Source organism: Zootoca vivipara, chromosome 12 (genome assembly GCF_963506605.1).
Source record: "Zootoca vivipara chromosome 12, rZooViv1.1, whole genome shotgun sequence".
In the NCBI taxonomy this organism is placed as follows: domain Eukaryota; kingdom Metazoa; phylum Chordata; class Lepidosauria; order Squamata; family Lacertidae; genus Zootoca; species Zootoca vivipara.
The window spans coordinates 11,953,052-11,978,434 of NC_083287.1; the positions used below are offsets into that span (position 1 = coordinate 11,953,052).

General features: G+C 41.5%; 1 protein-coding gene across 4 annotated transcripts in view; it reads left to right on the top strand.

Moving 5' to 3' along the window:
- LARS2 (leucyl-tRNA synthetase 2, mitochondrial) overlaps window positions 1-25,383 on the top strand; it is a 59,855-nt gene that overhangs the window by 11,837 nt on the left and 22,635 nt on the right. For all 4 annotated transcript variants that reach the window (XM_035129425.2, XM_035129423.2, XM_035129424.2 and 1 more), the window contains 8 exons: window positions 1,879-2,022; window positions 10,162-10,269; window positions 10,662-10,821; window positions 13,798-13,902; window positions 15,989-16,104; window positions 17,817-18,100; window positions 20,544-20,642; window positions 22,197-22,334. In XM_035129425.2, coding sequence (XP_034985316.1) covers window positions 1,879-2,022; window positions 10,162-10,269; window positions 10,662-10,821; window positions 13,798-13,902; window positions 15,989-16,104; window positions 17,817-18,100; window positions 20,544-20,642; window positions 22,197-22,334 — 1,154 coding nt within the window. The remainder of the gene's footprint in view (window positions 1-1,878; window positions 2,023-10,161; window positions 10,270-10,661; window positions 10,822-13,797; window positions 13,903-15,988; window positions 16,105-17,816; window positions 18,101-20,543; window positions 20,643-22,196; window positions 22,335-25,383) is intronic.

Sequence of the window (25,383 nt, forward strand, 5' to 3'; positions counted from 1 at the left end):
AGCCGTTGAACAGTAGTGGTTCAGAAGCCAAAGGCAGGAATTTTTTTCGAATCTAATTGAGAGGCAGCCAAAAAGACTTGTCTTTATAGGATGGCTTCTTTTTATACACACGCATCTGTGAAGGAATGAGTTTTAGAAGTAAGTGTAAAGGATGATGTGGTGAGACAGGCAGAGACTTAATTTGAGTGCGGGATCGGTTGTGCAAGCTCTTTTCAAAGGCAGAGTTCAACTCCATAGCGTTCAAAAGAGTAGAACAGAAGTAACTTCTTCTGAGAGTATGTGGATTGCGTTTGCTGTCCTCCATTGCAGACTGCCTGCTAGCAAACTCTGTGAGTGACTAATCAAATCATACTACAGTGGTGCCTCGACTTACGAATTTAATCCGTTCCGAAGGCACCTTCGTAGGTCAAAAAATTTGTAAGTCGAAAAGCGCCATTGGAAACGCAATTTCCCATAGGGATGCATAGGAAACGGAAAAATTTGTAAGTCAAAGCAACCCTATCTAAAAATTCGTAAGTCGAAAAATCCCTATCTAAAACCACCACTGTTTCCTTTCGGATGTCCCATTCGTAAGTCGAAAAATTCGGTTGTCGAGTCGTTCGTAAGTCAAGGTACCACTGCATGCAATTTGTGACAGATTAGTCCACTGCTTAAAAAAAGTAATGTTTTAGCCCCACAGTGTTTTGCTATCAAGTTGTCCAGTGCCTAATTTGTCCAATTCCTTTTTGTCCAATTCCTTTTATTTATTTTTTAAGAACAGTAAGATACCCCTCGTCTCAGGATATAATTTTAATACCACTGTATTCCGTGTATATGTCCATCTGCTGGCACCCTCTGGAACAGCATAACAGTATGGATTGCCATGTTGGGAAGAGAACGTCATTGAGCCACACTCCTTATGTCTGAGGAGAGCTTTAGCTCACACAAACAAGGCTATGGATCCAAGCCAATGCTCTGTTGAGTACTGAACAGAGTGGGCTTTTAATAATACGTGTACAGTAATCTTTAATTTCCCTTGGAAGGGAAAGGTTAGGATGCTGCTGCTACAGGGGAGATGAAAGTTGGTTCTGTTCTTCTGTGATGCATTCCCATTCATGTGGAGTTGGTTTAATTTATATTGTTATATTATCCTGCCAGCCATCCGATAATGCACAGAAGGCTGTGCATTGTACAGTAGCACCATGATACCTTCTGCACAGTGGTGATGTGAACAGTGAGGTCATTTCTGTAGGAATAGCTTCAAACATGGCTCTCCTCATTTATCTGTTATCAGATATAGCAATAGAAATGCCACTCGAGCCACCAAATAATTTCTGCATGACTTACCTTCTCTTCTTAAAAATGATTTATTAATTTTATTTCATAAAATTTATATATTTTCAATGTAGAAAACCTCAAAGCAGTTTAAAACATGCTGCTATACAGTATATTTGTGTGACTAGTTGTATACAGTAAGCCTGCCACTTATGCTCCGGGGATCGCACCCAAAGTCAAAATTGCGTATAGTGAAAACACATTGGGTGCAGTGGCAGGTGGGGTTGCCAAACTTTTTTTTCCTGGATGCCTGCCCACTTTCTACACATTTTTTCATTTAATTTATGTTTTTGCCAAGTGTGTAAAGCTGAATGTGCACAAGTTAAGTGCATGTAAGTTGCAAGCTTACTGTATCTTCATCCAGTGAATAGAAACAAACACATTTAAAAGGGCATCAGATGTCAATCAGCCAAAGGCCTGGTTAAAGAGGAACATTTTCGCCTGGAGTCTAAAGGTGTATAATGAAGCGTATGTGTACCCAACAGCCTTCTAATAACTGCATTTTACTGACATGCTTATTAATGCCAGAATTCCCTCTCAATTTGATTCCTGGCATCTTTTTAGGCAATAGTTAATTGGGACCCTGTGGATCAGACTGTTCTTGCTAATGAACAGGTGGATGAAAATGGCTGTTCATGGCGTTCGGGAGCAAAAGTGGAAAAGAAATACCTCAAACAGTGGTTCATCAAAACATCTGCCTATGCAAAGGTGTGAGTATAAATTATTTTGCAGAGGAGACCCTCCCTTCAAAGTATTTTTCCAGATCTGCAACAGGCATGTTGGTTTCGGTGGTATGTAAGATCATTTTCTCTTCCTGCTGCCGATAAGTGTATGTCATTATAACTATGGTGCCATTATAACTACGCTGCCACAAAAATGGATAGAGTTACATCATTATAATGTAACTACAGCACCATTTAGTTTTGGCCTGTTTCACCTTTAAAGAACATCTTGTGGTGTAAATATGTTCAGCTGGCAGGTCACGCTAACATAACTTTCAGTATAATACAACCTTCCCCCCCCCCCACGTTTGTTCTACTTGGACAAAAACATCTTTCTGAGTGTGAAAAAGAGAAACTGAATATGTGTGATACATGAACCTTTTTAGAGCTATTTTTCTTGGCAATATTTTCCCCCCTCTCACTCTGACAAATTGGGAAGATGATTTGACTTGTAAAACTGCAAATACAACATTTTAAATATTTTTGGAGCAAGAATTCCTGAGCGAGTACCATAAGCCATGTCAACATTTCACAACTTTTATTTCCTTCTACAGCCTCTCCAGTGCTTTCTACGGCGATTTTAACAGTTAGGATATATGGGTGGTTTAGTCAGTGTTAAGAGCCATGGGTTCCTTTTCACTGGAACGGCTAGCCTAAGAGACGGCTACAAATCAAAAGTCCCCAGTTTCCTACTCGATCCTGCCATGAACTCACTAGGGAGCCTTAAGGAAACCTCTTTCTGACTTATATTACAGGGTTGTTGTAAAGATTTCAATAATACAATGCATGTGAAGCTCTTTGAACGCTTGGGAATGCTGTACAGATCTTGTTAATGGCATGAGACTGTGAAGTTCAAGGAAAGCCTTTAGCAAGTTGCTTGCAGCCTTTGGTCCTTGCATCGTCTTTATATTTTACGGAGAATTCAGCTCAGTTATTTGTGTATATGTACCTGCTCTGTGTCAGCATAATCTTCTCTTTACTGGTTATTTTATTTTTGCTACCTTTTGCTAAAGCCACATAAGTTATGCCCAAGTAGTTATGCTAAATATGTGCAATTTTTACTGGATTTGAGTGTGTGTGTTTTTTGTTTTTCAGGCTTCTTTTTTTTAAAAAAAGAGTCTAATATTAATTATGTATTTTAAGATCGTAATTATTTTGTTTCTATAGTTACAAGAATAATGTATGCAGAATCCTTGAAAAGGCTCATACTTCATACAGGTTTCTGCTTGGTTATACAGCATTTGTGTTGAAAATACTCCCATTTTGTCTTGAAATCTAAGGGTGGCTTATTTTGTTGCGAACTCTATGGGACAATTTCTTTTACAGTTACAGGGGGGGAGGGGGAATAGAGAGGGGGTTAATGTGCATATTTCTGTCTAGCCCTCTGTTGTTTAAAGTTGAGGGACACATCCTTTATTACTCCTCACTACTAGTGGTTCACTTACCAGAAAGTTGCATTCAAGGGTCTGAGTGGCTCTGCATTTGAGTGAGCAAGTGCTCTCTTCTCTGTTTGTCAGGTGTGGGGAATGTGTTTCGCTTGAGAGCTGTATTCTGGGTTTTTTTTGGGGGGGGTGCATGCTAATGGTGGGCAGGGCCAGAGCCCAAAATGGGTGGATCACGCCATTTTCTTTCTCACTCTCTGCCACCATATTCCTCCCCCTCCCCGTTGCCACTTGCATCATGAAATTAGGCAAGGTATAGGCCATTGATTCAGCAAATCAAATAGGGCCTCAGTAAGAGAAAGGCATCCCTTTCATGGATCACTGCCTTGTCGTGGCAAAGGGGCTTGAACAACTTAGAGAAGCTATGAGCTATGCCTTAGAAAGCACTGCTAATAACAAGGCCAGTGGAAGTGATGGTATTCCAGCTGAACTATTTAAAATTTTAAAAGATGATGCTGTTAAGGTACTATACTCAATATGCCAGCAAGTTTAGAAAACTCAGCAGTGGCCAGCGCATTGAAGAAGATCCCAATCTTCTACATCCCAATCCCGAAGAAGGGCAGTGCCAAAGAATGCTCCAACTACCGCACAAATTGCACTCATTTCGCACACTAGCAAGGTTATGCTTAAAATTCTACAAGGTAGGCTTAAGCAGTATGTGGACTGAGAACTCCCAGAAGTGCAAGCCGGATTTCAAAGGGGCAGAGGAACCAGAGACCAAATTGCAAACATGCGCTGGATTATGGAGAAAGCTAGAGAGTTCCAGAAAAACATCTACTTCTGCTTCATTGACTACACAAAAGCCTTTGACTGTGTCGACCACAGCAAACTATGGCAAGTTCTGAAAGAAATGGGAGTGCCTGATCACCTCATCTGTCTCCTGAGAAATCTCTATGTGGGACAAGAAGCTACAGTTAGAACCGGATGAACAACTGATTGGTTCAAAATTGGGAAAGGAGTACGACAAGGTTGTATATTGTCTCCCTGCTTATTTAACTTATATGCAGAATTCATCATGCGAAAGGCTGGACTGGATGAATCCCAAGCCGGAATTAAGATTGCCGGAAGAAATATCAACAACCTCAGATATGCTGATGACACAACCTTGATGGCAGAAAGTGAGGAGGAATTAAAGAACCTTTTAATGAGGGTGAAAGAGGAGAGTGCAAAATATGGTCTGAAGCTCAACATCAAAAAAACTAAGATCATGGCAACTGGTCCCATCACCTCCTGGCAAATAGAAGGAGAATAAATGGAGGCAGTGAGAGATTTTACTTTCTTGGGTTCCATGATCACTGCAGATGGTGACAGCAGTCACGAAATTAAAAGACTCCTGCTTCTTGGGAGAAAAGCAATGACAAACCTAGACAGCATCTTAAAAAGCAGAGACATCACCTTGCTGACAAAGGTCCATATAGTTAAATCTATGGTTTTCCCAGTAGTGATGTATGGAAGTGAGAGCTGGACCATAAAGAAAGCTGATCGCTGAAGAATTGATGCTTTTGAATTATGGTGCTGGAGGAGACTCTTGAGAGTCCCATGGACTGCAAGAAGATCAAACCTATCCATTCTGAAGGAAATCAGCCCCGAGTGCTCGCTGGAAGGACAGGTCGTGAAGCTGAGGCTCCAATACTTTGGCCACCTCATGAGAAGAGAAGACTCCCTGGAAAAGACCCTAATGTTGGGTAAGATTGAGGGCACAAGGAGAAGGGGACGACAGAGGACGAGATGGTTGGACAGTGTTCTCGAAGCTACGAACATGAGTTTCACCAAACTGAGGGAGGCAGTGGAAGACAGGAGTGCCTGGCGTGCTCTGGTCCATGGGGACTAAACGACTAAACAACAAGAAGAGAAAGGCATATTGTACACATAGTAGTTTTCTTTCATAGAATTTTCATTCATGCTGCTTCTGATTCAGTTAACACTTTAGCGTTGTTGGGGTTAGCAGTAAGGAAACTTGAGCACCTACCAGGCTTGGAAAGTACAGTAAATGGTTGAGTTGAAAATATGCAGCAACTTTGCTCTGTTAACGAGGAGCAATATGTGAATGAATGTCCACATCTGGGAGACAAATGGAAAAGATCTAATTCTTGAAGAGCCCTTTGGGATGGTGATTTTATAGTACACTAAATGATATAGACCAGTAATTACGACACAGTGTGCTGCTCTCGAGCTTTTTTGTTATTGTTGTACAGTTTACTTTACAAAAAAAGTTGTAAAAATCATTATAAAAGATAAGCTTCATCCCTCTTGTTGGTAAGCTAAGAGGAGGAAACATAAAAGGTTAAGGTCTCTCCTCACTGGCTGTGAACTGTAGCCAAGATGTGTCCTTGGTAAGGAGAGGCCTTAATCCTAAGTGCTGCTGCAGGCAACACACTAAAGAGAAAAAATGACTAGAGTGGAGCAAAGTGACTGTGAGTTCCTCTCCAGGAGCCTGTCTAGGAGTGAGGAATTGGTGCTACAGTCTTGCTAAGTCAAAGATTGGTGAAATAAGTTTGCTGAAATAAATAGAACTTTATTTCACAGTAATCTTGGGTGGGATTGTGGTATACATCTATTTAAATTCAGCTGTTCATCAGTTAACTGTCTCCATGATATGGTAGCCCCATCTTGTGGAATGAAACCTATAGTTCACCTCTTCTCTCACAGTTAAAGTCGGACTCATAGCTCTTTCATAGACCATGTGCTACAGGTTGTAGGTCAGGCTGCAGACTGTGATACAAAAGGTGATAGAAAATAATTTTCTATGCTATCAGATAGCTTCACTTCATTACTGTCTTAGAAAGCAATATTTGTGTTAGATACGGTATGGCGTTTGGAGTAGTCGTTTTTCTGATGCTCGCCTTGTATTAATTAGTTTTTCAGTTGACATAAGAAATTGATTTAATGTGATTACTGTTAAGCTTTAAGGCTGTATATATAATGCCATGATTGTGTTAAAATTCTTATTTGCAGAGCAGGGTTTTTAACTATGATAAAACACTTTTTTTCAACCTTAAGGAAAGGGGATCTTTGGTATTCATCTCTCTGATAAATGATACGTTTTTCTCTTCCATAGACTTCTGCTGCTCATATTGTTTATGTAGGCTCTCATAATGCAAAGATCCTGAATAGAATTTGAGATATTCACTTCTGGACGCAAATCTTTTCTCTTTGCAACATCTCATATCTGTTTTCAATCTAGGTCATCCTTTTGCTAGGTTTGCCCAGCTCTATAATTCCCTCATCTCTCTGTATCTTAGCAACTGGTGCTGTTGACTGCCACTTCCAAACAATATCAAAATTTCCTCTTGTGTTTCTGGATTCTCTTTAATGGATGCTCATCTTCATAAATTTAATCATGGGCTGTTCTACTGCTGCCTCTTTTTGTAACGCTCAGTTGTAAATGCAATTTTTGTTTCTCCACTGTTAATGTAAATATGGCCTGTCAGATCTGAAAAGTTGGCAAAAAAAAAATCCCCAACTTTTAAATTGTTTTGTACAGTACATGAAGATTTAAATGTTTTTGCTTTATTTTTCTGTTATAAGTTACTGTTTCCGTTTCCTGATTTGCTTAGCATATTTACATTTGAATCTGTAAGATTGTTGCTTTTATTGTTGGATACATTTGTAGCCATACTATCTACTTTGGCCTCAGAATGCTCATTTCTAGAACTTTTTTTATTCTAAGAAGAGGCATCATCTCAGTGCTATCTTGCTAAACGCAAGCTCATTTTTTGACCTGCATTTTGTTAACCTCAACTCAGTGCCTTCTTCACTACTGCTGCTTCCTTGTTATCCTTCCGTGAGATAGGAGTATTGGTTTGCTATCTAGTTCCAGCCATTCTAAATTTTGGGTATTTTTTTCTGTGGCCGAGTTCAGAGAAAACGATCCCAGTCTTGTGAATCATGAACTATCAGTCCAGTAACCACCCAGTAATGTGCCTGTACACTCCTTCCCCCCTTCACTCATCCTAAGCTTTGGTCTTACTATCTTGATGTCTTAAGCCACAGTTTTCTGTGGCTTCTGAACTGTGGTTTAAGGTCTCCCTCAAAACCAGGATTCTGGTGTAATTGTCTGACTCATAAGGGATCCATGAAACCCAAATTTCCTGGCTTTTATGTCTTGGGAAACTGTGGTTTAAGAAGCCAGGCAAACTTTCCCAGAGCTTGGGCACATGAGGACAGGAGACAGTGGAAATGGCAAGGAAGTAGTATATGGACACACTGATTGTTACCAGGCCAACAAACATGCTTTTTTGGGACCAGGACCATTAATGTGGCAAATACATTTTCATTGTGTATAATGTATATTTTGAAAACGGACCATCATGTTATTTCTATATTCTGTCTGATTACAGTTTGGCACTGCAGCAGCTAGTGATGAAATCTGTTCCCAGAGCAAAATAAATTCATCTCTTTCCTTAAAAAAAATTAAAAATCTGCATGTTTTAAGCTAACTTGTGAACCCATTAACATTTTGAAGCACCATTTTAAAACGTGGCTTGTCTTTTTAATGAATGGGTCACTCTTAGTCTCAGAGTAGTCTGTGCAGTGTTCTGCCTTCTTTTTCACATAAAATCTTGGTGTTGACTATGGCTTCTTCTGCTTTTACATACCCCTGCCCAGTGGTGTGGATTGCTCTGACATTCATTGTTTTCATTTCTGAGAACAAATAATGACTTGCTGTTTCCTATGCTCTCTTGGTAGATTATGTGAGTGCTTCTTACTGTTGATTTGGCCTTAATGTGTGCTAAATTACATTGTAACCTTTAGCTACATCCTTATTTCTTATTGAATCTCTGCTCCTGTCATTTAGCTAGAATTTTATTTAGTGATTTGTGTGGGCTTACTAAGCTCTCACGAAGTACAATTTCTGCTTCTTTTCTTTCCACAAGATTAGATTGCATGCCCATTCCATTAAATTTACCCCCAGCGGTTAACCAGGTGCAGACTGACTTTAGTGGCCAGTTTGGTGCTACCATTAAAGAGCAGCCAATTGTCTATTTTTGAGGGTTTTTTTTAATGCTATAGGGCAATGATAGCCTTACAGCTGTCATTGGTGTACAGCTCCCATCAAGCCCAGCCATTGTGGCCAGTGGCCGTGGGTTATGGGAATTGGTGCCCATAGGGGCTACATGGAAGCTGCCTCAGGCACCAAAAAGTATTGGACCATATCTTTTGTTCTTCTTTTGCTTCTTTCATCATGTGTTTAATGCTGAATAGTATCAGGACATCAGTGAGAAGTGAGAGCTGGACCATAAAGAAGGCTGATCGCCGAAGAATTGATGCTTTTGAATTATGGTGCTGGAGGAGACTCTTGAGAGTCCCATGGACTGCAAGAAGATCAAACCTATCCATTCTGAAGGAAATCAACCCTGAGTGCTCACTGGAAGGACAGGTCGTGAAGCTGAGGCTCCAATACTTTGGTCACCTCATGAGAAGAGAAGACTCACTGGAAAAGACCCTGATGTTGGGAAAGATTGAGGGCACTAGGAGAAGGGGACGACAGAGGACGAGATGGTTGGACAGTGTTCTCGAAGCTACGAACATGAGTTTGACCAAACTGTGGGAGGCAGTGCAAGACAGGAGTGCCTGGCGTGCTATGGTCCATGGGGTCACGAAGAGCCGGACACAACTAAACAACAACATCAGGACATTATTCAAATTCCTTGCACCTTTGTGTACACAGTACATTTAAAGCATGTGCACCTGTACCCCCAAGGAATAATGGGAACTGCAGTTCACACCACAGAGCAATAAATCCCATCACCCTTAACAAATTGCAGTTCCCATGAATATTGGGGGTTAGGGGGTTGGGTGCGCTTTAAATATATGCATAGCTGCCAAGTTTTCCCTTTTCTCATGAGGAAGCCTATTCAGCATAAGGGAATTTCCCTTAAAAAAAGGGATAACTTGGCAGCTATGAATATATGATGTGTCTGGAATTATTATTCTTTTGTATTGCTGACTGTATTCATGCAGTTTCTCACTGAAAATGTCCTGCATTTGAGCGACCCAGGACATTTCTGCGTTATTTCATTGGTTTCACTGAAGGCTATATGACTCAACTCATTTACCCGATCCTTGGCTTTGTATTTTTATTCAACAGGCTTGAGTTTGAACTGCTTTGCCTTTTTAAAAACTGCACAAAGCAGGAGGCTTTTTTGAGCAAGCACTTCGTCTCTTCAAACGTAGGAATGCCATCTATAGAGAAGAACCAGGGGTTGCCAACCTTTTTTTTCTCTTGAGGGTCACATCCCTTCGTAGATAATCTGTCAGAGGTCACATGTTGACTGTGGGTGGAGCCAGAACAAAAAAAATACATGGACCCCTTTTTTTCCTACCACCCTCTTATCGTCTCTCCCTCTTTCTCCTCACCCTGTAGGCTACTACAGGAGAGACAGATCACTTCTACCACAGGTCTGAACTGATTGTTTGCAGGCGGCTTTTGAAATTAGGCTGAGGGCCATATGAGACCCTAGGACCACAGATTGCTTTATAGCATACCATGTCCTCCATGCAAATTCTTGGTGTCATAAGTCAGGGGAAACAAAGCAAATCTCCCTTTAAAAAAAAGGAGTGGGGGAATATTCCTTCCTGTCAGGTGGAGGATGTATGGGAGGAAGAAGCAGAGTCAGGATGGGGCAAACCTCTTCCCCCCACGTTTGAATGCCTGGCATTTTCTCTGTTTTTTGTTGCAGGCTTTGCTCGATGGTTTGTCAGATCTCCCCAAGTGGTATGGAATAAAGGAAATGCAAGCTCATTGGTTAGGAGAATGTGTTGGATGCTATTTTGAGTTCATGCTAAAGGTGAGGAGGTCCCTTCTTGGTGATGAGATATTCGTGCCATAATCTGCAGGAGACTGAAAACTGTTAGGAGTAAAACTAGAAATGTTAGCAATTACATGTGGGGTGTGGGTGCAAATGAAGGCTAGGGGGTCTTTTAGTCTGCAAGGCTGTTTTGCTCAGAACACACACCGCTGATACTGTAAGTGACATTGGCGTGGGGCATGTAGAGACATGGCTGGATTGGCTGTGTGACCGAATTCCCCATTGTATTCTCAGATGTGGACTGTGGCCTTTGGAACTGATTCTGAAAAATATCTGTAGAATTCATAAATGCAAGTTGGGGCCTGCAAGTGAAAATTGTGCGTGTTGCTCTGGAAGAAATTGCAGTAACCCTTTCTCTTGTCTTTTGTCAGACTAATAATAATCCTACAGGAGAGGTGATATCAGCCTATGCATGTGCACCTGAAGCCATATATGGTGCATCCCATTTACATATCTTGCCTAATCATAGACTGTTACATGGAAATAGCTGTTTAAAGGAAATCTTCCTGAAGGAGCTTGTCCCAGGAAAAGGTGAATCTTTCATTCATTCATTCTTTTCTTTCTTTCTTCTGGTAGTGCTTGATTTACTAAGACTAGGCAGTTGCTTGTCATGGTCAAGCTTGCGCAAAACAAGCCAATTCACATGTAATATTTTTTAAACGTTGCAGCTTGCCTTTTAAACATATGGCAGCAGCCTGATCTTCTCTGTAAAGACAAGTTGCTTCAACTGAGAAACCAGACTAGAATCAAAGGCCCTTATTGGATTAGTATAGGCATCCCCAAACTTCAGCCCTCCAGATGTTTTGGACTACAATTCCCATCATCCCTGACCACTGGTCCTGTTAGCTAGGGATCATGGGAGTTGTAGGCCAAAACATCTGGAGGGCCGCAGTTTGGGGGTGCCTGGATTAGTATCTTGAGGCAACTGAAAACTGCTGAACCAGCAAACTACATAATTTCCTTCCAGGAAAACAACAAAGTATTGTGACACCTTGAATATTAAGAAATTGCTGCGGTGTAAGGTTTTTTTTCCCTGTAGAGTCCAGTTCAGCATTTGTATATTTTGGTTTGCGTGTGTGTGTCTGTGTGTATTAGTTTGCGCAAACATGCACACACACTCATGCATGCATGAGAAAAGCTTTGCAAACAGCAAAATCAAATGACATGCAGCATACAGTTCTGGGCCAATTCAGTATAAAGCTGAAATATATATAAACGGAGCATAATGACCATTCACAACAGGAGCAAAACAGCCACACAGTCATCCTAGTTTTGCTCTGTTAATTAACACTTGCGACGGGAGTGGAGACCATTGTCTGAATTCAATTGAATCACATTTCTTGACAAATTCTATTGCAGGAATTGTATGCTGGAGTCTCCGTTTGAGGTTTTATTTGTTGAAGAACGTAGCTCCTTCGATGGTGCCCAAGTGCAGCAGATACCATGCTAGCGGCTTTTTGCCCCCTTTGGCAAATTGGCACATAGTGTAAGGTCTGAGTACCAAGAATCCCTGACTTCAGACTTGCAGCACCCTACAGTGTACAATGAGAGGCAGTGCGAGGCAGCAGCGAAAAATGCAAAATGCAAATATAATGTTTGAAAAGAAGATGGCTAGTATAATAACGCCTTTGTGTGAATTATTGGTGCCCCTGCATTTGAAATGCTGTGCACACTTGCAGTTACCCCATCGTGAAAAGTATGTTATAAGGCTAGAAAAGATGAAGAGTAAGCAGCCAGAACAGTTAGGGGGCTGGATCACCAGCTCTGTGAGGTTTTTGTCCCCCCATTTAAAGACTTGCTAAGAGAAAATATATTAAAAGTGTATAAAATTATACATTATTGGAGAAAGAGGAAGGAGGATGGGCACAGTCTTCTTCAGCCTTTGATAATATTAGAACTTTGGACCATGCAGTGAACTTGATTAGGAATAGCTAGGGGACACAGGAAAGGAAGCACTTTTTAACCCATAATTAATCCACTGTCACAGGATGCTGACTATTGGCTTAGATTTCTTTGCAGACGTTCATGAAAGAGAAATTTATTGGCAGCTGTTGGCAAAATAGAGCCTCCGTGTGCAGAGGCAGTATACCACCAAATACCACTTGCTGGGGAGCCAAGACTGTTGCCGTGGTGCCCTGTTGTGGGGTTCGCTGAAGCATCTGGCTGGTCCCTGTTGGGAAATGGGATGCTGGACTAAATTCAACTTTGGCTATCGTATTGTGGTTCTTGGGCCTTGGCTGAGAGGAGCTGCAACCTTCCTCTCTATTAGGAAATAGAAAAAAATATAGGAATAATAAATATTAGAGTGCATGCTTGTCTAAACAACATGATCAGTAGTAATTGATGAACAAGGGAATCTTCTGAGTATTTTTTTGTCCACTTTTATCTCTTGGCAGCAATATATTAAAGGGAAGGGTGGGTTCAGTAATTAATAATAATAATAATAATAATTAATAATTTATTACTTCTACCCCACCCATCTGGCCAGGCCTCCTCAGCCACTCTGGGTGGCTCCCAACAGAATATTAAAATCACGATAAAACATCAAACATTAAAAACTTCCCTAAACAGGGCTGCCTTCAGATGTCTTCTAAAAGTCAGATAGTCGTTTATTTCCTTGACATCTGATGGGAGGATGTTCCACAGGGCAGGCCCCAGTACCAAGAAGGCCCTCTGCCTGGTTCCCTGTAACTTCACTTCTCGCAGGGAGGGAACCACCAGAAGGCCCTCGGAGCTGGCCCTGAGTGTCTGGGCTAAACGATGAGGGTGGAGACGCTCCTTCAGGTATACTGAGCCAAGGCTGTTGAGGGCTTTAAGGACAGCACCAACACTTTGAATTGTGCTTGGAGAGGGGTACACCCCACCCCAAGAGGGCAACTGGATCCAGGGAGACTGGGAGATGGCCATCACACTCCTGTTGGCTGGAATAGAGCATTGTACAGTACCCTTTTATCACTTACAGTACAAGTAAAAAGGGCATAAAATGGCAGCATCTAGTGAGAGACCACAGGATTGCATTTCCCTGAGAGAGATATTGCAAATACCAACTAGTGATCTCTTAAAACCAAAGAATGGCAAACAATTCTGCAAGACGAAAAGAGACAATCTTTCAAAAATGGCATAAAAGGGAAAGCTTTCCAGTATAAAGACAAAATATATGCTGCCCATTATGGGTTTTTTGGTTTTTGCTTTTATTTACATATTCATTTCCTTGCACAAATATTTCATGTGTCCTTGGAGAACGGTAATTATTTTTTCAGGGGGTGGGATAATTGAAGCGTGAGGTTCAAATTGTGAGAGAAATCTTTCAAAAGTGCAAGAAGCTTTGTTTCCATCAGAAACTAATTAAATTCAGAATTACTGCTATTGATTCAAGCAGGCTGACACCGGATCTTCAAGGGCTGCTTCATTAGGTTTTCAGTAACACAAGAGAGCAGCAGGCTCTCTTAGCAGTAAGTGAACACTCTTGGCACAATGTTCCTATTATTATGATCTCTTTTTTTGTAGAGTCTCTTACTTCAGTGACAGCTCTGAACCTGCTCACCAGTCAAGAGATTCCTGTAGTCATTTCCGCAAAATCTGAGTTTGAAGGCTCTGTCGATACTAAAATAGGTGAGTACAGGAAACATACTGAAAACATAAGGCTTGCTCAGCTGAAACTGTAAAAGTGGTTGTTTCTGGGTTCTAGAAGCATCCATGGAAGGGAAAATAAAGGTTGATGTACTAAGCACTGCTAGGGTTGCCAGATTCAAAGCTGGTAAACAGTCATCTGCTTTAAATTTTCCACGCAGCTGCTTTTGCCTGTTTCTCTGCTCCTGATTTGAAGGTTTGCAGCTACCACAAGATGTAGTGATAGTCACCAACTTGGATGCCTTTAACAGGGATTAGACCAATGGGAGATAAGGCTATCATGGGGGAAATGAGTTTCTGCATGCCCCTAAAAGTCGCCTGCTGGAGGCCCAAGTTTGGGTAATATTGCTCTAAATGGTACAAAAACATGTGTCTCTAGCACTTTGGGTTGCTGTTGTGCTCATGTCTTGCTGGTGGGCTTCCCAGCAGAATCTAGTTGGCCACTGTGGGAAATGAGATGCTAGACTAGAGGAGCCTGTGGTCTGATTGAGCAAGGCTGTTGTTCTGGCTGTTCTCCAGCTTTCAGTTGGGCAACCCAAAGTACTTGAGACACATGTTTTTATATCATTTAGAGCAATATTACCCAAACTTGGGCCTTCAGTTGTTTTTTTGGACTACAGTTCCCATCATCCCTGACTACTGGTCCTGCTGACTAGGGATCATGGGAGTTGTAGTCCAACAGCAATTGGAGACCCAAGTTTGGGAAACACTGATTTATAGTGTATGCCGGCCACCTGTTATAATTGGTGTCCTGTATAGAAGATTAGCTTGGTATGTGTCTGAGTTCATTTCATAAACTTCAAAGTTGATTTCTTTTCAGTGAAATGGTAAAACAATGCTTTTCCATTTTTAAACAACAGCCTTCTAAACTTGTTAACCTTTCCCCTCTATTTATTGTTGTTTTCCAACTTTTGACATACACAAGAATGTAATTTGAAGCTTTGAGCCATCAGTTAAAATAGGGGTGGGGAAACCTGTGATAATCCAGATGTTTCTGGACTGCAGTTCATATCATCCTTGACCTTTCGCCGCAATGTCCAAGGCTAATGACAGTAAGAAACCCCCGCCACCACCTATGGATGGCCACAAGCTCCCCTTGAATTAAAATGTTATATTCAAAATGGAAAGTAATAGAATTAAAGTAATCAGTATCCAAACATCAGCATTAATTCTGATTTTGATTATTGAGATCCAATAACTTACAGAAGTATTTTGCCCTACGAGGTGTGGGTTTTGGATTTTATTTCATTTTTAAAAACACCTCACCACCCCCTGCAGTTTCACAAATGTCTTTGAAGCTCCCCTCATTTTCCAAAGCGTATTTGCCATGCAGCACGGAGAGCTTCTCTGTCAGAAAGATGCATCTAACCCACCTTTCTTCATCTCTCAGAAGTAATGTCACCATGCTTCTTTAGATCTAGCCTTTGCTTTGCAGCAAGAGGAAAACTTGCAAATGAACGCATTGAGATTGATTTTGCAGCAGGAATTTATAGTTCCAGTGCTGGCTAATATGAAAACCAGGATGAGAAAAGAGAGGTTGCATCTTGGAATATATAGAGCCAAGATGTCAATGACAAATTCATCTTATCAATATGTGTTGAATTGAATCGGCCAAGGGCTATAGAGTTGAATGCAGAGAGTATTGTTTTAATGGAAGAGGAATTGGGAGTCAGTTTAGATACATTTTGATTTGGAAGGTTGATTTGTAGGCTGAAAGGGATAGAGAAACATGGGTTGAAGAGGCTGAAAGTATATGCAAGAAGTATATACCATATTTTTCAGTCTATAAGATGCCCCCATGTATAAGACTGCCCCCTATTTTTGCGGCAACAACCAATCGCCAGTCCACCCTTGGCACTATCCGTGTATAAGACACCCCCTAATTTTTCACATTATCTTTTAGGGAAAAAACCTAGTCTTATACATGGAAAAATATGGTAGTTAGCAATGCTGCCTGAACTCTGAATCAGAAAGCTATTTGATTGCATTTTCATTTTAAAACCCCAAAGGTGTGAGTCTTATTTGAAATCTGTTTAAGAAACACTTTCATTTTATTCTCCCTTCCAAGGAATCCCTTGCATTAAACCAGATGATGCTGAAGTTGCTAAGAATTTGGGTCTGTTGTTTGAAGAAGTAATTGAAACACTGCCGGATGGTTCAGAGAGACTGATCAACTCCGGAGAGGTTAGTGCACTCCTGTGTTTCTGCTTTCTCTCATCCCCACTCCTCCATGGGAACGAATGACAACTTTAAAACTCACACACAAACATGTAACCAGATATTTGATTTTTACATGTCAGGCAATTTTTAAAATGTGTGTAACAGAAAATGAAAGTGTGAAATTCATATACCGTATTTTCCGCTCTATAAGAAACACCTTTTTTCCTCCTAAAAAGTAAGGGGAGATGTCTGTGCGTCTTATGGCGCGAATGCGTCTTATGGGGCGGTTTTATTTATTTATTTACTTTTCCCATTTTATGTTGCATGAGTTTTTTCAACTGTTCTTATATGTTCTTTCAATGCTGATTTCATATCTGAAGTCGGTTTTGTTCTGTAAGCTCTAGTTTTTTTGCAATTCATGTTTTTCACTTTTCACCATAATCTTCATTTTTTTGCAATGCAAGAATTCAATATTTTATTAAACACATAGCCAAAGTAGTACAATATGATTATAAATGTAAGTGACTTACATAGCATTGAACATGACATGTATAGCATTGAAAAATGACATGTATATCTATGTACAGTTGAAGGTATGCAAAAAAATGTATTCCCTTGGGATACAGTATATACAAGCTGCTGTTATTCAGGTAAGAATTTGTGCTGGTATTTGAGGAGGGTGTGATTCAAATAAAATTTTCTTGCTTTCCTGCTCTAAAAACTAGGTGCGTCTTATGGTCAGGTGTGACTTATGGAGCGAAAAATACGGTAGATGCAGACATACGTGGTTTGGTTTAAATGCTTCAGGCTAATGCGCTTCCAAACCCTTCTAGGTGTAGGAACATAGGTTCTGGCACTGCATGGATTCTGCTTCATATAGTTGGCACCAGAGAAAGAACTGAGCCAGTGCTGGCAGTCTCCACTGCTGGCTTTTATCGTAGTCATCTGATATGTACTAATAGAAGATAGTGATCAGTATGAAAATACTAAACTCTGCTTTAGCACTACACGTATGAGCTAGAATGAGCCCGAGCAAAGCCTTGGTTTCTCCTGCTGCATAGCTGGAACCAGGACTTCTGCCATATGCATCCTAAAATACTTTTCTGAAGTCCAGGTTTCTTATTATGTACAAACATGTTTAAAACAAACTCTTAAGTTGCAAAGCGATACAGCTTCATACTATCGCTGCTCAGCCACCCACCCAACAGAGACTTACTTTTATTTTTAAACCTGTTTAGTGTAAGACCAGAAACAAATTGCTCTAGGGCAGTCATGTCCAACCGGTTGATCGTGATCTGTCAGTCGATCGCTGTGCATCCCTGGTTGATCCTGGTTGATCACCCACCCCACCCCCACCCCGCAAAAGCTCAACAGTAGATCACTGCCAGTTGTTTTTTTTTATAGTGGGAGTAGATCGCAGTCTCTTGAGAGTTGGACATCCCTGCTCTAGGAGATTAAAATAATTGTTCCAGGAAACTCATCTGGAAATGCACACCAGACCACCATGCCCAAATCCAAGAGAGCAGCTGCCAGTAGTGGCCTGATCATTAGACTGCTGGGAACTGAGAGGCTTGAACAGAAGATGAAAATGGAGAAAATTTGGGAGACTATTAGGACTTTGGATAGAATTCCATTCTCTTGACTATGGTGGTGGGATATATACTGTACCTAGGAACATTACTGTGACTACCGTTGCAGTGAGAATATTGGAATACATCAACATCTGTCGTTCTCAGTTCACAGGTATGAGTAGACAACAAGCGTTAAATGCCATCACTCAACAAGCCAAAAATAAAGGAGTAGGAGGACACTTAACAAGCAGTAAATTGAAAGATTGGCTGATCTCGCGGCAGCGTTATTGGGGGACGCCTATTCCAATCATTCACTGCCAGAGTTGTGGTCCTGTTCCTGTCCCTTACGAAGACTTACCTGTGGAATTGCCCAGTGTCGCATCCTTTACAGGAAAGGGCGGCTCACTTTTGGCTTCTGCTTCACACTGGGTAAACTGCTTGTGTCCGAGGTGAGTGCACAATACTGCACGTTTTCTTTACAGCTTCTAGTCAGTAATTTGGCTGAAAGAGGAGTAAATTTTGTTTCATCATTATCATCATTATTATTATTATTGTTGTTGTTAAACATTTGGTCGATGCTATGGCTCCTGGTTTTCTTTTTTTTAAAAAAGAGGACAGAAAACTAAAGCTTAGTGTCCTACAGATCTGACTATCTCATCCCAGTGTACCTTTGTGATTGCCTTCTGTGAAAGTGGAGAGCAGCCTCAGGTTCTTTCCTATGCACCAGATCTTTTTATGCAGGAGAAAGAGCTTAACTCTAAAGGTCTGTGTGTCTGTTTCTTCCTACTGCTAGGCTCAGTCATTAGAGGAACAGGGTTTTTCTTTGGAACGAAGGCATTGTCTTCCTCTTTATAGCAAGGTTAGCTGTATTACTATTGGAAACGGAGTTAAGGCTAGCTCTGTGGGCTGCTTTTCCTTGGGAAATGGGGAGATCTTAGTTTTCTTCTCTTGCATGAGTCTGGTGCCAGGGCTGCTTCATATATATTTCTTCTTTTAAGTGCAAGGGCAAAAGGGGGGGGGGGTCATTTGTTTTAATTTGCTGCAGATAAAGGGATCAGGAATCTGCTGCTTTGTGTACCAAAATATTATCTCTGCACTGGAAAATGGTAAAGTTTAAAGTCACCTAGGACCACTGCTTTTGGTTCAGATCTGAACTTGTTTATGTTAGGCAGCTATTTGTATTAGAAAGGAGTTTTATGCAGGCCAGATTTAAGCCTTTTGTTTGCTTGGTTCAACAGAATCTAATTCAGATTTAGAGAATTATATTTTCATTAGGGAAACTAGATCTGTATTCTCCAGGGTCTGGTGGATGGCTAATGCTTGGTGGAAAGGATCAGAATTTACCCGTATCCTTGAGAGACTGTTTCCTCATCATGTGTATAATGGAACATTGCTCTCAGCAGAGTTGACACATGATGAATTCTGTATTGTTAGGCTGACTCATTGGAGCCGTTAAATGATCTCAAGTTATTCACACTTCAGAATACAGAAGCAGTAAACCTGTCACTTTCTCTGGAGATTCAAGAGCTAGTGAATAGATTATTTTTGGTAGTGTGGTACCTCAGTGCTATGACTCAGAAAGACTCGTTCCATTTTGTTGCTGTTGCAAAAGGCATTTAATGTAAAGAACTATGCTCAGGCAAATCTCAGCCAAGAAATTCATCTTAATAAATGCCTCACTTCAGAAGGGAGCCAGAAGTACAGTTGTACCTTGGAAGTCGAACAGCTTAGTTCCTGAACGTTTTGGCTCCCGAACGTCACAAACCCGGAAGTGACTGTTCCAGTTTGCGAACTATTTTTGGAAGCTGAACGTCCGACAGTTTAGTTGGAAGTTTAGTTGGAATCTCCTTTCTTGGAAGCCATTAATTTGGGTCCTACCCTCCAAAGCAGGAGAAAACAAGCTTGCTCCATGTGACAGCCCTTTAGTTTTTTGAATATGTCTATCCTATCTCCAGTTTACCAGGCTAAACATAACCTGGGGCGTAAAGGAAAAAGAGAGCCATCTGCTCACTATTTTGAATGAGCTTGAACCAGACTAAGTTTGTTGGTGAGACATAAAATACTTCATCCGGATCCAAACTAATTATCGGTGCATTGTAAATTTACACACAAGTTTATATCCTTATAAAATGATAGCAAATCTTGAGTAATAGCATTTACGTTCCACATTTTACTGTTGTAAAAGGCTTCAGTGAACACTCAGCTGGGAGCAAGTATCCATCCATGTGCCCATTCTCAGAGGAATAGATTTCTGCTATTCTTTTTGAGTTTTCAGGGACCCTACAGTGTAATGCTGGTAAAAAGGTATAAAGTACCTTGGTGCTTGGGAAATCTGGAGGGTTGACAGTAGTTTGAAAGAATAAGAGATCACTGAATTGACTCTTGAAAGGTTCATTTATGACTCATTCATGCAAGTTGTAAGGCTTTAGGACCAATTTGGATTCCTATCCATTCAGATTAACTGGGGTTTGCTGGATTTCACAGTAGGAATGAATGAATCTACCCATTTTGGATTCCCTCGGTTTTTCATTTTTCCAGTTTTAAGTTCATTTCATCAGATGTAAGAATTTAGAGAGAGAGAGAGAGAGAGAGAGAGAGAAGGTATTCCTGGCTTATTCACATTTCTGATTTCTCACTTCTGATATGATTTGAAAAGCAGAGACTTATAGATCTTGCCTCTGCTGAGATCTGTGAGCTCTGACTTCGCACGCCCAGTTAGAAGCTTGGCTTATACAACAAGTGAGCATTACAGATCTGTAGTTCGTAAATTGGCTGTTAATGCGGCTTCAGTCTCATAAGGGGCATCATAAAAAAATATGTGCAAACAAAGCTCCCCAGATGGTTCCCTTCTATCTCTGCAGAACCCTAATAGTTATAATTTGTGTTCCTCAGGTGCAAGCAGCCTGCAAAAAGGGAAACGGACACCATGGATACATTTGTTGATTCAGCTTGGTATTACTTAAGGTACACTGATCCTCATAATTCTGAGAGGTAAGTAACTTAGGCAGCATTCATTCAAGCAGGCTGGTATGTAATCTTATAAACTGGTCCTGTTATTCATAGCTCAATTTGGAAGGAGTGGCAAGGCTCTCCTGTAGATAATCCTTAAATTATGCTCACAGATGATTCCTGTGAGGGGTCTGTTGTTGTTCTGCAAGTGGTGCCCTTTTCCCAGTATACAAAGGAGTTAGCCTGTTGGTTGTTTTTAAAGTGCATCCCTTAGCTCATCTTCTGACATGGTGCAGTCCTCTGACATGCAATATATTTGAAACCACCTTATTGTCAAAACCTCCCAGGATCTAAAGAGCTCATCATCTGTATATTTCTGCAAGTGGTTTTTCTGCCTGTCCTTCTTTCTTTCTGTCTGTCTGTCTGTCTGTTCATAGGTTTGGAATGTCTCTCAAGTTATGGTTGCCAAATTTGGCTTGAGGGTTCCCAAGGTGGGGCAGCATTTTTCTTCAATGCTGGGACACTGGCCACCATTTTGAATTAAGATGCTCAACCGAAATATGGCTTTGCCTGTTTTTTTGCCATAGGTTCAGCTGCCTCTTGAGGTATCATCACCAAACGTTGTCTATGTTTGGACACTAGGCACCATTTTGAATCAAAATGACAGATCAAAGCAATCCTAGTTAAAGATTGGCTCCCTCCATAGATTCATTTCAGCATGTTTCAGATTGGAGTTGGTGCGTGTGCAGCCCTAAAACTTTCAAATTACACTATCCATTTAAAAATCAACGCCTTGTTTTTTGGATGGCTTTTAGAGTCATAGCTGTCTCACTGTACACATGCAGGAATGTTAAGAGCAGGAATGTTTAGAGTTAACCTGTTTAGAGGGTTTATCACACTTCTACTGTTGTGTTTGTTTCGTTCAGAATAGAACTTTTACGTTACAACAGCTTTGTAGTTTTAAGCACATAAAGGTATTCCTACATGAACTCACTGACTATGAACCTCCCTTATTAGTCAGATATGCAAACCTGAATAACCCCAACAGAGCTATCTGATTGTAAACAGATGAAAAACATTAGCAGGATTATTGTAATAACCTGCAGTTTCACAAGAGTATATATTTACAGTAGTTAATTAAATGAGCAAGTTAAATGAATTTGGATATGCAGAAGATACTAAAAAAAAATTAAGAAACCACAGAAAGAGGGGGAAGGAAGTCAAATTTTGAAATGTTAAATTGATTGTAAAACTAATGAAATGTATAAATTTGAAAAGTATAAACAAAAACTTAAATTAAAACAACAACAACAGAGCTATCTGATGCCCTTTGCTGTCATTCAGTTGCACCTAAGCAATATGAAGATTTGATTTTATAATGAAGTGTTGTTTGGATAACTATAGCCACTGAATGTTCAGGGTGGATTTTGTTTTACTATAATGAAGTCATGTTGCCCCCTGCTGGTAGCATCCAAATGTTTACTCCTGTAAGTCGGTCAAATCCATTTGTACTGATTCTTACTAATTGGAATCATTCTAACTTTCCTTGGTCAGCTATGTTTCTTCTCATTACGCATTGGTTGTTTTCTCTATTAGACCTTTTCACAAAGACTTGGCAGATCACTGGATGCCTGTCGATCTGTACATTGGAGGAAAGGAGCATGCAGTTATGCATTTGTACTATGCCAGATTCTTCAGCCATTTTTGCCATAATCAGAAGATGACTAAACACAGGTAAGTGCGAGAACAGTGGCAGGCTTAAGCGTAATAAAAGCTTGCAGGGGAAGCAAGGTCACTTGTATACAACACTTCTCATTGTATTTTAGGCTTTGTATCCTGGTAGATTTTCTGAGAAGTGAGGGTAGTAGTATTGCAAACTAGTTTTGCAGATTTCTATAGGGCTTCAGACAGCACCTGCAAAACAATGGCAACTAAAACCAGTTAGCTCCCAGCAGCACTTCCAGGACGAATGGAGAAAAGATACATGCATCTCAGCGTAACTGTTCCAAGACCCTATAGCTCAAGCGTTGGCAACGTTTTCCTGCCATGGGCCGGATCGTTCCCACAGACGATTGTCCATGGGCCGGACATGCGCAGAAGCGATTTCCAGTGCTGCCCTGCCCATGTCCAGGGCACCAGAAATCACTTCTGTGCATGCCCGGAAGCTGAAAACCGTGCCTGCGCAGAAGCGATTTCCGGCGTCTGGGCATGCGCAGACATGGTTTCTGGCATCTGCAGGTGTACAGATGCCATTTCCGGCACCGTTTGGCGAGTCCCTGCACCGCGCTGTGCCGGTTTAGCGCAGCACGCGGGGGACTTGCGGAGCGGGCAGCTCGGTGACCACCGGTGAGGCGGCTCGTGGGCCGGATAAACGGCCTCCGTGGGCCGGATCTGGCCCATGGGCCAGAGGTTGCTGATCTCTGCTATAGCTAGTGTCTATAATTGCCACCCATCCTCAGATACTGCCACAGAGCAGGTTTTCATTTATTTTAAAGGGTTTTGTAACAAAATATTTTAAGTACTGGCGGAGAGCATTTTGCACAGGGGTTCTGTTCCTGGCCCCCATGTGCCTCAGAGCCTTATAGGCATGCCTCATCCCATTATGCCTCCACACCCTCTGTTCTGCCTTCTTCCGGGTCCAAAAGGACCTGCGCATTGGCGATCACATGTCAGTTGGACGCTCCTGAAATCGTTGCCGCCTGTAACGCTTTCTTCCTTATTGCAATCATGTTACCCGGTCTGTATCACGTGACTGATTCTGAAATGGGGTGTTTTCTGTTTCTCTTTTAAAAATAATGAGCTCTACTTTTTGGTCCATCCTTTCCCCCTCCCCGGAGTATTTTTCAATTCCTGTCCTACAGGAGGAGGGGCGCTTTGTCTGAGCCCCAGTCATTGTTGCAGTGAGGCTACTTTAATTGAGGTGATTTTGGCAATAGAAGAAGCTGAGGCCAGAAGAGTGTGGAGTAGCAGAGCACTATGAACTGGGGAATAGATAGATAGAGGTCCAGTAATGACTGCTTGAAGAAATAACGGAATCGTACATTGCACTGCAGTATGGATAATATCTCAGAATAAAACTGGAAGCTCTTCCCAGTATGTGATCTACAAAAGCAGCTAGGTTGTGCTTCTAAATGTGGCCATGAGAGGGTGCTGTTACTGTTGGTGAATAACTCGGCAATAAATTTAGGAAAGATGTTGTAGAAGGTAGGGTTCATTGCTTGCTTTCCAGACTTTTGCGGGCTCTTCTTAGGCACATTTTTCCTTCTGTTTCTCCCCACTCACTCCCAGATCTCCCATACTTACAAGGATCTGTCTTTTTTTGTTACTCCCATACATGGTAAAATATTTTGTGCTTCTAGCTAGCATCTACCCCTGCAAACAAACATAAGCCGAAATCTCATCTTGTATCAACAAGGGAACATTTGTGAATTAACACTATGTCATCAAACATAAACGTTCCCTGAAAAATTACCTCTGACCAGGGGACTTGTCCATTCCCCCCCCCCCGGGCTTTGCTTAAGTTGCCTTTCCCATGTATGGTAAAGTGTGGCCGTTTCAGATAAACGTATTTTTAGTGGAGAGGAACCTTTGCATTGGGTGAGCTCCTGTCCTTAAGCAGACCACATCTGGAATGCTGTCTCCAGTTCTGGGCACAATTCAAGAAGGATATTGAGAAGCTGGAACGTGTGCAGAGGAGGGTAACCAAGATGATCAAGGGTCTGGAAACCAAGCCTTACGAGGAACGGTTGAGGGAGTTGGGCATGTATAGCCTGGAAAAGAGAAGAGTGAGAAGGAGATATGATAGTCATCTTCAAATATCTAAAGTGCTGTCAGGTGGAAGATGAAGCAAGCTTGTTTTCTCCTGCTCTGGAGGGTAGGACCCAAACCAATGGGTTAAAGTTACAAGAAAGGAGATTCCGACGAAACATCAGGATGAATTTTATGAGACAGCCGTTCAAAAGTGGAATGGACTCCCTCGGGAAGTGGTGGCCTCTCCCTTCCTTGGAGGTTTTTAAGATTCCTGCTTTGAAGAGGGTTTCCAACTCTACATTTCTATGATTGTGTGAGTCCCCTGGTAGAAGCCAGACTGATTCTTTGGGGAATCTGGCTCTTGGGCTGCTCTCCCCAGGCCCTTGCAACAGTTCCTACCTTTCTTCATCTCGACAGCTATCTGTTCTCTCATTCGTTTAGAACATGTATTTATATGTATTTACAAACAGTGGGTGGCTCTGTGGGTTAAACCACTGAGCCTAGGGCTTGCTGATCAGAAGGTCGGCGGTTCGAATCCCCGTGACGGGGTGAGCTCCCGTTGCTCGGTCCCAGCTCCTGCCAACCTAGCAGTTCGAAAGCACATCAAAGTGTGAGTAGATAAATAGGTGCCGCTCCAACGGGAAGGTAAACGGCGTTTCCGTGTGCTGCTCTGGTTCACCAGAAGCGGTTTTGTCGTGCTGGCCACATAACCTGGAAGCTGTACTCCGGCTCCCTTGGCCAATAACGCGAGATGAGCGCCACAACCCCAGAGTCAGTCACGACTGGACCTAATGGTCAGGGGTCCCTTTACCTTTACAAACAGGTTGTGAGTTGCTTGGGGATACTCTTGGAGTAGGCCACAAAAGTTTTCTAAAGAGCAATACGCTGAAACATATTAAAGCAACAGCAATACAAAATCAAATTTATAACAGAGCCAGTATTACAGTGGTTAAAACACAGTACTAAAACAAAAGAATAGCCTTGTTGGATCAGACCAAAGCCCTGCTTCTAGCTGAGCGATCTGCTCCCACAG